Source organism: Salmo salar, chromosome ssa29, assembly GCF_905237065.1.
Source record: "Salmo salar chromosome ssa29, Ssal_v3.1, whole genome shotgun sequence".
Taxonomy (NCBI): Eukaryota; Metazoa; Chordata; class Actinopteri; order Salmoniformes; family Salmonidae; genus Salmo; species Salmo salar.
Window position 1 is genome coordinate 17,114,736 of NC_059470.1, and position 17,116 is coordinate 17,131,851.

Below are 17,116 nucleotides of genomic sequence, written 5' to 3' on the forward strand. Positions count from 1 at the left end.
AAATCAATCAATCCAAACAGCAAATTGGGAACAATGTGTTGCCGCACCAAAAAGTGAATTGATTGTCTTCATGAAGAAATACAGATTGTCTGCAGTACATGGAGATAACGAATCCACTTTTGAGAGCAGAAATACTGAAATAAAGGTGACTTGTTAGCGCAGCGTTTCCTCCCGAGCATCGGATGGTAGTTGGGTTGCGAAATAGGATAAGGGTTGCATCTCAAATAGCTGTTTAATAGTAGGACACTATCTAAGGAATAGGGTGCCGTTTGAGACACACCCTGAGTGACCTGTTAGCGGTAGAACTCACCTGTTCCGTCATCTACGTTCTCCACCTCCATCACCTCGGTGTTGATTCGTCCTCTGAACAGGTAACGCGGTCCCTCTGTAGCCGCCTTGCTGTTTTTTAAACGCCTGGGGACAACAATGAAGCCAACTTAACATTGTCTCGTCACACAAGGCATGGCAACACATAGAAACAGGTAGATAGATACCTGGGCTAGCAAACTATACAGGGCCCTTCTGGCTACTGAAACGACACACAGATGGGGACAGATAGAAAGTAGCTGGTGCTGCTTGAAGTATCTCGACAAGCCTACGGTAAGGGGAAAGCAAGTTGTCAGAGAGAGGGAAGTGTGGCAGTCCGGTCCCACCTGTTTTTCTTCTTGCAGTAGACCAGCAGGTTATCGAAGAGGAAGAAGATGCGTTCCTGGATGTTACCAGCTGAGATCTTCAGCAGGACTCCATGCATCAACATCTCTGTACACGTGTCTGTTATATTGGAACCCTGGGAAGAGACACACAGTGGTGTCGATACTGTGAAGACTTGGCTACTAGACCAGGCCAGGGGATCCACCCGTTCCGTTGGTCCTTCTCAGTTGTCTGCTGTAATAGTGCGGCGATTGGTGAAATATGTAACCTGCCACATATTATGCAGTGAATGGTTGATTGTGTGTTAATTGTGCGTTGAACTACGTGATCGCAGGATTGTGTTCGTCTGGAGGGTTTGCTGTGTAGCCGCCATGACACAGGACACTACTATACCCTATGCCTAACAGTGTATGCACGCAGTACACAGTCGCTCCTTGGGTAGTGAGTTCAATTCACTATGCATGGTCTTTCTCTGAATGCCTTTCCTGGTTTCTCTCTTAAGGGGTCTGTAAAAACACAACACACTTCCTCAGCCTTAGATTGACTGGGGACTTTAAAGAATAGAGCCGTTACTACTATATAATAACATCCTATCAAGTCCCACCATGTGGATCTGTGACTACGTCCCAAATGGCACCCTATTCTCTATACAGTGCACTACTTTTGACCAGAGCCCATAGCAGTAGTCGTGCACTATGTAGGGAATAGGGTGTGATAAACTCCACAGCCCTTCTCCTTACCTTGTCAACTATGTTGGAAATGATCGACCCTGTCTGTCAGATCTAAATATAACTCCCGGAACGAGCAGAGCCAGAAAATATGCTAAACATTTCCTCCTGCTGAGGAATTCTCTCTCTCTCTCTCTCTCTCTCTCTCTCTGTCTCTCTCTCTCTCTCTCTCTCCAGATCTCCCCCTTCTCTCTTTCCTGCCCTCTCTGTCTTTATCTACCTTTGATGCTCTCTTTCCCTCTTTTCTTTTTGACAACTCCCTGCTCCACTACCTTTCTCCTCCTTTCCGTTCCGCTCCCTCCTCCATCTTCCTAAGAGTACTTCTTCCTTGCCCAAGGCCAGATGAGGTGTTGATTTCTAGCAGTGGAGGCCAGACCAGCTGAATGCCACTGCCACCGGTCCAGACTACACACTAATCCTCAACTTCCTGTCCACTGGAACAGACACCTCCTGTGAGAGAACACTCCAGGTCTGCTTTCAAAATGGCTCCCTATTTAGTGCACTACTTCTGTATTTGTTTCACTTGCTGTGTTCCACCCTCTGTGTCTATTTCTCTCTTTCGTCTCACTATACACCTCTCTCCCTTTTCCTGTCCTCTTTTTCCTGTCCTCTCTCTCTCTCTTCTCCCCCCCCCCCCCCCTTCACTCTCTCCAGCCCACAGCTGTTCCATAGAGAGGCTATTGAGTGAGTAGTGGGGCCTGAAGCCTAAACAACACTTCACAGTCTACGGTCTGTTTCATCTAACTCTCATCCACCTCTTTTAACTGTCAGAGGAGTGCCAGACATAATAAAAGAGAAAGCAAGTGAGTGAAAGAGAGAGAGAGAAACAGGATACAGTGCACCTTCAGAAAGTATTCATACCCTTTGACTTAATCCACATTTTGTGTTACAGCCTGAATTCAAAACGAAATATATAAATATACTTTTCCCCTCAGCCATCTACACACAAAACCCAATAATGACAAAGTGAAAACATGTTTTCAGAAACTTTAGCAAATTTACTGACACCAAAATACAGAAATATCTCATTTACAATAGTATTGACTCAGGAGTGTGAATACTATGAAGAAGCACCTTCGACAGCAATTACAGCTGCGAGTCTTTCTGGGTAAGCCTTTAAGAGCTTTCCACACATGGATTGTGCTACAACATTTGCCCATTATTCTTTTCAAAATTCTTCAAGCTCTGTCAAATTGATTGTTGATCATAGCTAGACAAACATTTCCAGGTCTTGCCATAGTTTTTCAAGAAGATTTACACTACCGTTCAAAAGTTTGGGGTCACTTAGAAATGTCCTTGTTTTTGAAAATAACATCAAATTGATAAAAAATACAGTGTAGACATTGTTAATGTTGTAAATGACTATTGTAGCTTGAAACGGTTGATTTTTAACTTCTTATGGATCCCTTCGCGCGCCGGGATTGATTTGACAATACCCAGTGAAATTGCAGCGCGCCAAATTCAAAAACAGAAATACTCATAATAATAATTCATAAATCATACAAGTGTTATACATCGGTTTAAAGATGAACTTCTTGTTAATCCAGCCGCAGTGTCAGATTTCAAAAAGGCTTTACGGCGAAAGCAAACCATGCGATTATCTGAGGACCAGAGGAGAGATGCTGGGTGCCGGTGGAGGATGTATTGGACCCTTCGATGCTGCGGGATTTCCACCGTCTCCATCCGGATCGCCCTGCGCCTCGCCCTCCGGGTCGTCCCCGGGGCTGGTGTCGGCGCACTGCTGGAGCTGCGCGTCAAAGGGGGGGTATTGACAACTAGAATGCCAAAGGTCTGCAAGGCTGTAATTGCGGCAAATAAGAGGATTCTTTGATGAAAGCAAAGTTTGAAGGACACAATTATTATTTCAATTAAAAATCATTATTTATAACCTTATCAACGTCTTGACTATACTTCCTATTCATTTTGCAACTCATTTCATGTACAGTGGCAAGAAAAATGATGTGAACCCTTTGGAATTACCTGGATTTCTGCATAAATTTGTCATAAAATTTGCTCTGATCTTCATCTTTACAATAGACAAACAGTGTGTTTAAACTAATAACACACACATTTTTGTATTTTTATTGTCTATATTGAATATATCATTTAAACATTCACAGTGTAGTCTGGAAAAAGTATGTGAACCCATGACTTTTCCAAAAGTTAATTGGAGTCAGGAGTCAGCTAACCTGGAGTCCAATCAATGAGATGAGATTGGAGATGTTGGTTAGAGCTGCCTTGCCCTATAAAAAAATCACAAAATTTGAGTTTGCTATTCACAAGAAGCATTGCCTGATGTGAACCATGCCTCGAACAAAAGAGCTCTCAGAAGACCTAAGATTAGGAATTGTTGACTTGCATGAAGCTGGAAAGGGTTACAAAAGTATCTCTAATAGCCTTGATGTTCATCAGTCCACGGTAAGACAAATTGTCTATAAATGGAGAAAGTTCAGTACTGTTTCTACTCTCCCTAGGAGTGGCCGTCCTGCAAAGATGACTGCAAGATCACAGTGCAGAATGCTCAATGAGGTTAAGAAGAATCCTAGAGTGTCAGCTAAAGACTTACAGAAATCTTTGGAACATGCTAACATCTCTGTTGACGAGTCTACGATACGTAAAACACTAAACAAGAATGGTGTTCATGGGAGGACACCACGGAAGAAGCCACTGCTGTCCAAAAAAACATTGCTGCACGTCTGAAGTTTGCAAAAGAGCACCTGGATGTTCCACAGTGCTTCTGGCAAAATATTCTGTGGACAGATGAAACTAAAGTTGAGTTGTTTGGAAGGAACACAACACTATGTGTGGAGAAAAAAAAGGCACAGCACACCAACATCAAAACCTCATCCCAACTGTAAAGTATTGTGGAGGGAGCATCATGGTTTGGGGCTGCATTGCTACCTCAGGCCCTGGACAGCTTGCTATCATCAATGGAAAAATGAATTCCCAAGTTTATCAAGACATTTTTCAGGAGAATGTAAGGCTATCTGTCCGCCAATTGAAGCTAAACAGAAGTTGGGTGATGCAACAGGACAATGACCCAAAACACAGAAGTAAATCAACAACAGAATGGCTTCAACAGAAGAAAATACCCCTTCTGGAGTGGCCCAGTCACAGTCCTGACCTCAACCCGATTGAAAATGCTGTGGCATGACCTCGAGAGCAGTTCACACCAGACAGCCCAAGAATATTGCTGAACTGAAACAGTTTTGTAAAGAGGAACGGTCCAAAATTCCTCCTGACTGTTGTGCAGGTCTGAACTGCAACTACAGAAAATGTTTGGTTGAGGTTATTGCTGCCAAAGGAGGGTCAACCAGTTATTAAATCCAAGGGTTCACATACTTTTCCCACCCTGCACTGTGAATGTTTACACGGTGTGTTCAATAAAGACGTAATGAAAACGTATAATTGTTTGTGTGTTATTAGTTTAACCAGACTGTGTTTGTCAATTGTTGTGACCTAGATGGAGATCAGATGAAATTTGATGACCCATTTATGCAGCAATCCAGGTCATTCCAAAGGGTTCAAATACTTTTTCTTGTCACTGTATGTTTTCATGGAAAACAAGGACATTTCTAAGTGACCCCAAACTTTTGAATGGTAGTGTAAATCAAAACTAACTCGGCTCTCGGAAACATTCACTCTTTTCTTGGTAAGCAACTCCAGTGTAGATTTGGCCTTGTGTTTTAGGTTATTGTCCTGCTGAAAGGTGAATTCATCTCCCAGTGTCTGGTATAAAGCAGACTGAACCAGGTTTCCTCTAGGATTTTGCCTGTGCTAAGCTCCATTTAATTTATTTTTTATCCTGAAAAACTCCCCAGTCCTGAACTATTAAAAGCATACCCATAACATGATCCAGCCACCACCATGCTTGAAAATACGGAGAGTGGTACTCAGTGATGTGTTGTATTGGATTTGCCCCAAACATAACACTTTGTATTCAAGACCAAGTTAATTGCTTTGCCACATTTTTTGCAGTATTACTTTAGTGCCTTGTTGCAAACAGGATGCATATTTTGAAATGTTTTTATTCTGCACAGCCTTCCTTCCTTTTCACTCTGTCAATTAGGTTAGTGTTGTGGAGTAACTACGTTGTTGATCCACCCTCAGTTTGCTCCCATCACGGCCATTAAACTCTCTGTAACCATTGGCCTCATGGTGAAATCCCTGAGCACATTCTTTCCTCTCCAGTAACTTTTAGTATCTTTGTAGTGACTGGGTGTATTGATACTCCATCCAAAGTGTAATTAATAAGGTCACCATGCTCAAAGGGATGTTCAATGTCTGCTTTAAGTTTTCGGGTTTTGGACATAACTATTACCACTTCCAAACTGAGACCCAAGTGACCGGGTGACACAGCACAGACATTGAAGCCTTGACCAATGGGCAATCATCGTCGTGGCAACCGCTGGCAGCCATCGCTCTGTTGACCACTGTGGTCCCTCGCCCTGTCCTGTCTGTGTCCCAAATGGCACCCTCTCTCTATATAGTGCACTACTTTTGACCAGAGCTCTATGGGAATCCCTATAGTGCCCTGATCAAAAGTAGTGCACTACATAGGGAGTCGGGTGCTATTTGGGACACAGCTTAACTCTCTCTCCCAAGGCAGGGTCGGTGAACCTGGCTGCCATGGTGACCCAAGGGCACACAGATGCGGAGAAGGTTCTGCACTAACGAGCTATCAGCCGCGACCTGGAAGCGACAGAGGAAAAACTGACTGAGGCCGTTCGGCTGGCCCTCCTTCCTCCCTCCCTCCATCCTTTCTGTTCATTCTTCAAACACCCACACATAGAAATACAAGACATTTCTCTCCTTCGCTCTGTTCTCCCTTTTCCTTCATCTGCCTTTGTCTTTGGTCTCTATCCATTTCTCCCCTCACCCTCTCTTTCTCAATCTGCTCCCCCCTCTCTTTTGCTCTGTCTCTTTTGCTCTGTCTCTTTTCAGTTTTTTTTCTCTTTGAGGCCCGTCTAATAGAGAACAGTGTCTGGCTTGTAGAGTAGTGACCTGCTCCAGAATTACCTAATGTTTATAATTAATAAAAGCTATTGAGGAAACCACAGAACAGCTCTAAGACCATGGCGTGCAAATGTCATGCTACTCCACCCTTTTCCTGAAACACATTACACTTCTTAGTTTCTTTGTGTATGTGTGTGTGTGTGTGTGTGTGTGTGTGTGTGTGTGTGTGTGTGTGTGTGTGTGTGTGTGTGTGTGTGTGTGTGTGTGTGTGTGTGTGTGTGTGTGTGTGTGTGTGTGTGTGTGTGTTTCAGTTGCTATTTTCCCAATTTGCAGTAACACTCTGACAAATAGCCATTGACGAACCAGAACCTCTAAAGGCTAAACCAGACACTTGGATTCTCTTCCAAGAGGTCAGTCTGTGCTTAATAAACAATCTGTTGTGTTAAAGACAGAAGAGATTGTCCCTGGGCTAGAACACCATGTCCAACAAACAGTTTGAGTCTCATCAAGTTCACTTCCTTTCAGTCTTTCAGAGCGTGTGCGTCCCAAATGGCACCCTATTCCCTATATAGTGCACTACTGGTCAAAAGTAGTGCGCTCTAAGAGAGAATAGGGTGCCACTTGGGACTTATATAGGAGGTTTGTATGACAAAGTTAGCCCGGCCGCAAACGTAAATGTTTAGAATGTCCCTCTCCTGCTAAATGGGTTTAACAGGGCAGAAAGATTAAGCCAGTGTCAAAATGTGTCTGCATCCGTCACGATCATTTTATTTCAGGCTGTGTCTGTCTTTTATAAGAAGACATTCCAGTTACATTTTCCTCATAAAAGATTATCCAACTGTTTCTGATTCTGTGGTGTGTTTTGTTGTGACCCAGGGCTTAGTTCCGAATGGCACCCTATCCCCTACATAGTGCACTACATTTGACCAGAGCCCAATGGGAATCCCTTTGGGCCCAGGTCAAAAGTAGTGCACTATAACGAGAAGAGGGTGCCATTTGTAATGCAACCCAGAAAGCCTGGCAGGCCTACATGCACAGTTGACACTAACAGCACACTCTGTTGTCAACAAGTCCCGTAAAACAACACAGTGGCATGGAGCTGACCTCTCTGGAGAGATCTGGAAAATCTAGAACCCTTTTTATCATAACCGATCAAAACCACAGCCCAGCCATCTTTATCATAACCGATCAAAACCACAGCCATCTTTATCATAACTGATCAAAACCACAGCCCAGCCATCTTTATCATAACCGATCAAAACCACAGCCATCTTTATCATAACTGATCAAAACCACAGCCATCTTCTATCATAACTGATCAAAACCACAGCCATCTTTATCATAACTGATCAAAACCACAGCCATCTTCCATCATAACTGATCAAAACCACAGCCATCTTTATCATAACTGATCAAAACCACAGCCATCTTCCATCATAACTGATCAAAACCACAGCCATCTTTATCATAACTGATCAAAACCACAGCCATCTTTATCATAACTGATCAAAACCACAGCCATCTTTATCATAACTGATCAAAACCACAGCCATCTTTATCATAACTGATCAAAACCACAGCACAGCCATCTTTATCATAATTGATGAAAACCACAGCACAGCCATCTTTATCATACCTGATCAAAATCATGGTAATCAAAACATGACTCTTCAAAATGAAGCTGACTCTCTGACAAGGGCCTAGTGTTGTTAAGAAGCCTTCTTTCAGCACTGGATGATCCATGTCTTGGGTACTCTCTGTGACTCTCTGTGACTCTCCGTGACTCTCCGTGACTCTCCGTGACTCTGAATGTATCCCGAATTGCACCCTATTCCCCATAAAGCGCACGTCTTTTGACCAAAGCCCTATGGGTGGGCCCGGGTCAAAAGTAGTGCACTATAATGGAAATAGGACGCCATTTGGGATGCAGTGTTAAGCCAAGTCAATTTCATAAGCAGCCCAGGCCCCAGGCCCCCGGCCCCCGACGACATACAACCAGCACCATTAAGATCCCACCGATGCCCACATCCCCTTTAAGACTAGCTGAAGCCGGACGTGAAAAAGAACACTCCTACTTTAAAGTCAAAGTACTGATATGAACCTGATGATGATTGGAGGAGTCACCTTAAAGCGTGAGAGGATTTAACAAGACGGTTGGTCCGGCCAGGCAGAAACTATTTATGTGTGTGTGTATGTATGTATGTGTGTGGTGTGTGTGTGTGTGTGTGTGTGTGTGTGTGTGTGTGTGTGTGTGTGTGTGTGTGTGTGTGTGTGTGTGTGTGTGTGTGTGTGTGTGTGTGTGTGTATGCTGTGTAAACATTACAAAACATTGTTGGCAGGTAATTTACTTCACATTCACCATGCCTCAGCCGGCAGTAGTTTTCATTATTCATGCTACCAGTCATTCTTCATAAATGGCTACTCCTGGGCTAAATGGGGCTATATTAGTCACAGCTTTAGGTAGGAAAGCATTGAGTTGCAGGAGACAGTAACCTGAATAAATGAGCCACTACATGAAATGGTACAGCAATAAAACATGTAAAAAGTAATCACCTGTCATTATAAAGGTACACGTGTAACAGTGTAGGTTCCGTCCCTCTCTTCGCCCCAACCTGGGCTCGAACCAGGGACCCTTGCACACATCAACAACTGACACCCCACGAAGCATCGTTACCCATCGCGCCACAAAAGCCGCGGCCCTTGCAACACAAGGGGCAACCCTACTTCAAGTCTCAGAGCGAGTGACGTCACCAATTGAAACGCTATTAGCGCGCACCACCGCTAACTAACTAGCCATTTCACATCGGTTACACTCACCCCCCCTTTGACCTCCTCCTTTTCCGCAGCAACCAATGATCCGGGTCAACAGCATCAATGTAACAGTGTAGGTTCCGTCCCTCTCTTCGCCCCAACCCGGGCTCGAACCAGGGACCCTTGCACGCATCAACAACTGACACCCACCGAAGCATCGTTACCCATCGCGCCACAAGAGCCACGGCCCTTGCAACGCAAGGGGCAACCCTACTTCAAGTCTCAGAGCGAGTGACGTCACCGATTGAAACGCTATTAGCGCGCACCACCGCTAACTAACTAGCCATTTCACATCGGTTACACACGTGCCACTGTGTACTATACACTATATTGTAAGGGCTGTATTTGCTGGTGTCTAACCCACCTCCCAGCTCTCAATGTGGGACTGGCACTCCTCTAGGACCTTTAGTTTCTCCAGTATAACACAGTATGATGGGGATAATGTTTAATAATGATTAGGATCACGTTTGAGATGATAATGTCTCACCTCCCATCCCTCTAGATGGTAGAGCAAGGCTCCAGGAATGTGGGTTCAATTCCCGGACCACCCAAATGTAGAAAATGTACCCATCGCTTTGGATAAAAACGTCTGCTAAATGGCATATATTATATAACAGGATATTGTGTACTATATAGTATATTGTTTTATAGTGTACATGTGAACCTACCTCCCATCCCTCGATGTGGGACTGCCACTCCTCCAGCACCTCTAGTTTCTCCATCTGTCTCTTGGCCTCGTTGATGGAGGAACAGACAGCCTTCATGGCCTGCAGAGACTCCAGCACCAAGGAGTAGTCATTGTGTTTCTTAGGAGTCCTCTTTAGCAGCTCCTACACACACACGTACGCAGGCACACACAAAGAAATGCGCACACGCACCCACACCCACACACACACACACAGATCAGCACAGGAAAATGTGAAAAGCCTGGTCAGGATAGATATTAAAAGGTTAATCATTTTTATATTTGAAAAAAGATGTGGGAAACATGCAGCAACAACAACTTTCCCCTAGTACATGTGCCCACTCACTCTCCCTCCCTTCCGCTGAACAGTCCTCTTTGATTTACAGTACATAACAGACTAATATCCCAGGAGAGAGAGAAACAGTGAGTGAGAGAGAGAGAGAGAGAGAGAGAGAGAGAGAGAGACAGACAGACAGACAGACAGACAGACAGACAGACAGACAGACAGACAGACAGACAGACAGACAGACAGACAGACAGACAGACAGACAGACAGACAGACAGACAGACAGACAGAGTCAGAGAGTCAGAGAGGGCAGGCAACAGTAACTGTACATAACAGTTAGATAGCCTGGTGGGTCGGCCGGCTACTAGTGATGGGAAGTTCGGCTCTTTTTACTGACTCTGAACCTTTTGACCCGTTCAGTCAAAATAACGACTCTTTCGACTTCTTTCGTTAATTTGAGTCAGTAACGTAATTTGTGATTGCTAGGCATACAAATATGATTATTTATTGATACCTTTGAAACGAGGACTAGCTGCGACCGCAACCGGACTACAATTGTGAACGGAATGCAATGGCTTGACTGCCTCAAGGGAGATTTGCCCAATAGGCCATCAATCGTTCGCGAACTGCAGCAGCCACCCAAACGATTCATTCGAGTGTTGAGGCTGTGTATGTTTTGCTTCTACAAAGCTGTGTCCAACATAACATTCAATTGATTGCAGTCATTCTGGCACCATGCGATCAATGATCAGTTCGACACATATCTTTTTGTCCTCTATGCTGTCCTCCATGATCTATTTTGCCTGCGCGCACCTGATAGAGGGTTGTTGGTCGGAGCATGTCTCCCCGGAGGAGCTCATATTACTCCAGCTGTAGAACTCCTTGCAGGGGTCTCCCGAGTGGCGCAGCAGTCTAAGGCACTGCATCGCAGTGCTAGAGGCGTCACTACAGATCCGGGTTCGATCCCGGGCTGTGTCGCAGCCGGCCGTGACCGGGAGACCCATGAGGCGGCGCACCATTGGCCCAGCATCGCCCGGGTTATGGGAGGGTTTGGCTGGCTGGGATGTCCTTGTCCCATCGCGCTCTAGCGACTCCTTGTGGCGGCCGGGAGCAATGCACGCTGACGCGGTCAGCCAGGTGTACGGTGTTTCCTCCGACACATTGGTGCGGCCGGCTTCCGGGTTAAGTGAGCAGTGTGTCAAGAAGCAGTGCGGCTTGGCGGGGTCGTGTTTCGGAGGATGCATGGCTCTCGACCTTTGCCTTTCCCGAGTCCGTATGGGAGGTGCAGCGATGAGACAAGACTGTAACTACCAATTGGATATCAAAAAATTGGGGAGAAAAAGGGGTAAAAAGTACCTAAAAAAAGTATAATAATAAAATAAAAAATAAAATAAAAATCATTGCGGCCAGCAAATCAATACAACTAAAATGAACGAGTCACTCGGAAAAAACGAATCAGAACTCGAGTCAGTAAAAAGAGTCATTCAGGAAGAAGGAATCGTTTGCAAACTGCACATCACTACCGGCTATTGCATGACCCAGTCTGGTGGAGATGGAAATCTGTCTAGTCTAAACACAGTCCTGGCCTGTCAGATTCTGACGGCTGTTTAGATATAGGGTCTCTGGATAGTTTCTACTGTACAACCAGCGATCTTTATCGCTGCTATTTACACAGGGAGACTGAGGCTGAGTCCCAAACAGCACCCTATTCCCGATGTAGGGCGGCCACTACTTTTGACCAGGGCCCATAGGGATGTAGCGCACTACATAGGGAATAGGGCGCCATTTCAGATGCAGCCTGAGAGAGAACGCCTGGGCAGTTCCAGCTGTAAGACTTCAAATGACAGAGAATCAGATTACGCCTCAGATTATTGCTACATCTACCATCTAGGTTCTCGTGCCGGTGGCTGTTTAGATTACACTCGGTGTGAATTCATAGATCTAAACTAGATTCATGAAGTTAGACAGCACAGGACGCTAACAGCGTTTCAAACAGAGTTCTGTTTCACACACACTTTTAACGTGGGCAAAGGTAAACATGGACTATGAAGATGGAGTATGACTGAAGTGTGTTAAAGGGCCGAGTCTGGGGATTGGGGATTTGTGGGAGTCCGGGGCAGTGGCATGTGCTGTTGAGGCTGGCGTGCCGAATACTGTCTGCCTGTTGTCGGAGAGAAGAAGCGACCGTGTGTGTGTGTGTGTGTGTGTGTGTGTGTGTGTGTGTGTGTGTGTGTGTGTGTGTGCGCACGCGCGCAGGACGTGACAACCAAGCGTTTCATATAGAGGGAGGCTTAGATGAATAAGATAGGACAGCTCTGATGACAAGGAAACAAGAAGGACGAGGAGCTGAGATCCAGACAGGGTCATACAGGACTCACCCTGAGCAGCAGTGGGTACTTGCAGATCCTCTGAATGGGAGCGACCAGGTAGCCCTCCAATGGAACCTCTGTATTCTTCCTGCCCCCCAGCAACATACAGTTCTAACAGGAGCAAAGGAGACGATTAGACTGATACATTAGTAGGTGACTGATACATTAGTATCAGTCACCTGGTCACCTCCCCTCTGTTTGCCTTCTTTTAAACGATCAACGTGGCCATTGGCCAGGGTTGAGGGGAGGTTAGAGGGTAACCTCCAGGGGTTGAGGGGAGGTTAGGGGGTAACCTCCAGGGGTTGAGGGGAGGTTAGGGGGTAACCTCCAGGGGTTGAGGGGAGGTTAGAGGGTAACCTCCAGGGGTTGAGGGGAGGTTAGGGGGTAACCTCCAGGGGTTGAGGGGAGGTTAGGGGGTAACCTCCAGGGGTTGAGGGGAGGTTAGAGGGTAACCTCCAGGGGGTTGAGGGGAGGTTAGGGGGTAACCTCCAGGGGTTGAGGGGAGGTTAGGGGGTAACCTCCAGGGGTTGAGGGGAGGTTAGAGGGTAACCTCCAGGGGTTGAGGGGAGGTTAGAGGGTAACCTCCAGGGGTTGAGGGGAGGTTAGGGGGTAACCTACAGGGGTTGAGGGGATGTTAGGGGGTAACCTCCAGGGGTTGAGGGGAGAGAGGGTAACCTCCAGGGGTTGAGGGAGGTTAGAGGGTAACCTCCAGGGGTTGAGGGGATGTTAGGGGGTAACCTACAGGGGTTGATGGGGGTGTTAGGGGGTAACCTCCAGGGGTTGAGGGGAGGTTAGGGGGTAACCTCCAGGGGTTGAGGGGATGTCAGGGGGTAACCTACAGGGGTTGAGGGGATGTTAGGGGGTAACCTACAGGGGTGGATGGGGGTGTTAGGGGGTAACCTCATTCTCTTTCGTTAATGGTTGTGAAATAGTGTTAAATTACATCCTTCTCACTACATAAAACACTGGACAGGCTTTCAGTCAGTGGGCCATCCAGTAGGGCAAAGGTTGACTGGAGTTCTGGAGGTTAGGGGGGCAAGCCAAGGCTTTTAAGCCCAGAGTGGACTGGAGGTCAGGGGGGTAACCCAAGTACTATGAGCCCAGGGTTGGACGGAGGTTATGAGAGTAACACGACCCTCACAGGGCTGATGCAAGCAGCCAGGAAGGTCCCGCCAAAGCCAAGACCATAAAACCTCCATTAAATCGCATTCAATTAAGACCACTCTAACCCCGCTGAGACACACACACACACACACACACACACACACACACCTCTCCCTGCTGGGAGCCGGGTTCAAACACAACGCTCAATCATATAGAGGTCCCCTTCCACTCACAGCCGAGATGTGTGTACTTCTCATATGATCAATTACCAGAAATAGCCCTCTACAATACCACAACATGACTCTGCAGATGTATGTGGTTGAAGCTAATGTGTGTTTTATTATTTTTTTAGATAGAGTATCTTCCCGAAGGGCGGACACTGCTGTAGGTCCCAGGGTTTTTATAGAGCTCTTATAACAGGAGTGAATGTATGGAGCGATACGGTTGTGAAAGACAGGAGGGGTGAGAAGGAGTAGCATTACATTACCCATAAAGCCCGGAGGTATGTGTGTATAGCATGGAGAACAACCTTAAACAGCACACACTGAGTGAAATGAGAGGCCGGAAAGATCACACACACTCACGAGCGCGCGGTTCCTCACCAGTAAGCATGTTCTGACGGTCCTGATTTTGTTGAGTTCCAGCAGCAATCTCTGAGCTTTCTCATGGTTCCCACAGTACTCGTCATAGATCTGAAAACCACTCCTCTGGAGAGAGAAGATGAGAGGGACGAGAGAAAGACAGAAAGACAGTGGCAGAAAGAGAGAGAGACAGACAGAGACAGAGAGACAGAGAGTGAGACAAAGGGAGTGAGAGAGGAGAGGACATGTTGACCTATCCTGTCTTCTATGTTGAAGCCACATGTATGCGTCGTGACAAACCCCTCTTCCCATGGCTTCACATGCTCGTAACACCCCAGTCTTTCTCTCTGAGGGATACTGAACAGAGACATGGCCTATAAATCATCATTACTACCCAGCAGCACAGGCTTCAGCTACTCAGATCAAACCTCTATGGGTTCTCATACTAAACCAAAATGAATGGAGGGCCACATCCTAACTTCAGATCAGTACACTACGAGGTCCGGTGCCTGCTGGTTTTCTGTTCTACCTGATAATTAATTGCAAACAAGTAAATGAGTTCTTGATTAGAGGGGAATGATGGAAACATGCAGTGGAACTAGCTTCAAGGTCCTGAGTTGAGTTTGAGGCCCCATTGGCATCCTATTCCCTAAATAATCTTCAGATCGACGGCATAAATCAGACTAGAGGTCTTCACGGATCCACCTGTACCCGAATACCTGAGACCCGGTCCGGGGCCCGAGCGGGTCGGGATCCAGAATCCACAGTTGTCACTGGTCTCAGGTATGTGTAATTTTAACTGACTTATCGTGAAGGGCTCGTACGGATCTGAACGCGACCGCTGCAGTAGAGCGAGAGAGACATTTTATAATTCGTGCTGCCGCTCCTGCTTTTCACCACGGTGGAGCCTGTAGCTTGTTGTTGACCAATCATAAGTCATCAAAGTGGCAAGAGGCTACAGTCATAGAGCCTTTCTCCGTGTGGAGCAAAAGTTAGGAGATATCTAAAATCAATGGAAGATGAAATTAAAATGAAGGAATTAAAAAGTTAAAGGAGAAGGATAGACTACAACGACCAGGAGCGAACAGGTAGGCTGCTACTTAATATTCTGAATGGAGTTGTTGTTATTTGTAACTGTAGGATGAGAAAGCACACGCACTGCAGCCTCAGTTAGCCTAGCTAGCTAACGTTGGCTAGCTTAACTAGCTTCTGCTGGTTTGACGCAGTCAAGACAGGTATTACGTAATCATGTTTGATGACAAACAACCTGACTATGACAGCTATTAGTCGACTAAAGCGCGAGTCGGCTTGGTTCCCCGGGCGCCAATGACGTGGATGTCGATAAAGGCAGCCCTCCGCACCCCTCTGATTCAGAGGTTGGGTTAAATGCGGAAGACCCATTTCAGTTGTACAACTGACTAGGTATCCCCCTTTCCCCTTGGTTGATGTCTCTTGTCTCTCCCTCCTTCCTCCCTGTTCACCCTGTCACTCGCTCACAGCAAGGCCCCTCCCCGCCTGCTAGAGCGGCACCTCTCTCCATCCTCTCGCGCTTTAGCAGCTCCTGTTAATAAAAGTAGCTTCAAAAATATATATTTTCTGCTGCTTCCCTCACCTGGATCGGACCTGGTCTAGATCCAACCAGGTCTATACGGAACGGGTCTAGTTTCCTTCGGGTACATTTGGAAGGGGTCTCTATATAAAGAAAAAAATGTATGCATATCGGGTCCGGGTCGGAAAGCCCCAGGTCCATTTCGGAACGGGTCCAACATTTTGGACTCGTTAAGAACTCTAGTGCAGACCTCAAGTAAGGATTCGACCAATAGTGAGGATAGAACCAGCTTTGACAAGCAGTATGTTAAGAGCATGTTGAAATCAAAGACAGTTTTTCATAACTTATCCCATATTGGAACGATTAGAGCTGAGATTCTACTATGAGAACCCACTCCCACTCAGATCCCATCAGGGTTTTCCCCTCAGCTGAACTAGACAGAGATTTCACAATTCCTCTCTTTCTAGGAACTCTGCCTTACAGCAAGAGACCTCAATCACTGAGGAGAAGGAAAGTGAGTGAGAGAGACAGAGAATTTGTCTGGGGCTCGAAGGGAGAGAGAAGTCACCGAACAATGGACGAGGTTTCTTTGAAATAGGTGTAATAGCTCCAGAGAGAGAACAGACCACAGTAGCCTCACTGCTGGGTAGTCTGACATGAGATCATCAGCCATGGTCATGTGAGCGACCACAGAGTCATGCAGGTTACACTCTTAATGACTGGACTTGCACAAAACAGCCATGAGGGTGATTTCTAAAGACCATTGCTTATACCTTTATGCCTTTCTAAGGGTCTTCGAAAGCCAAGTCAACAAACAGATTACCGACCATTTCGAATCCCACCGCACCCTCTCCGCTATGCAATCTGGTTTCAGAGCGGGTCATGGGTGCACCTCAGCCACGCTCAAGGTCCTAAACGATATCGTAACCGCCATCGATAAGAAACAATACTGTGCTGCCGTATTCATTGACCTGGCCAAGGCTTTCAACTCTGTCAATCACCACATCCTCATCGGCAGACTCAATAGCCTTGGTTTCTCAAATGATTGCCTCGCCTGGTTCACCAACTACTTCTCTGATAGAGTTCAATGTGTCAAATCGGAGGGCCTGTTGTGCGGGCCTCTGGTACTCTCTATGGGGGTGCCACAGGTGCCACGGGTTCAATTCTTGGGCCGACTCTTTTCTCTGTGTACATCAATGATGTCGCTCTTGCTGCTGGTGAGTCTCTGATCCACCTCTACGCAGACGACACCATGCTGTATACTTCTGGTCCTTCTTTGGACACTGTGTCCTCCAGACGAGCTTCAATGCCATACAACTCTCCTTCTGTGGCCTCCAACTGCTCTTAAATACAAGTAAAACTAAATGCATGCTCTTCAACCGATCGCTGCCTGCAC

The 17,116-nt window shown here is 46.3% G+C and overlaps 1 protein-coding gene across 1 annotated transcript in view; it reads right to left on the reverse strand.

The window, feature by feature from the left end:
• Window positions 1-17,116, reverse strand: part of prex2 (phosphatidylinositol-3,4,5-trisphosphate-dependent Rac exchange factor 2) — a 209,451-nt gene that overhangs the window by 151,001 nt on the left and 41,334 nt on the right. The window contains exons 4-8 of the mRNA XM_014181194.2: window positions 14,193-14,297; window positions 12,496-12,597; window positions 9,815-9,976; window positions 654-787; window positions 311-414 (exon numbers count right to left, since the gene is read on the reverse strand). Of these exons, the coding sequence (XP_014036669.1) occupies window positions 311-414; window positions 654-787; window positions 9,815-9,976; window positions 12,496-12,597; window positions 14,193-14,297 (607 nt within the window). The remainder of the gene's footprint in view (window positions 1-310; window positions 415-653; window positions 788-9,814; window positions 9,977-12,495; window positions 12,598-14,192; window positions 14,298-17,116) is intronic.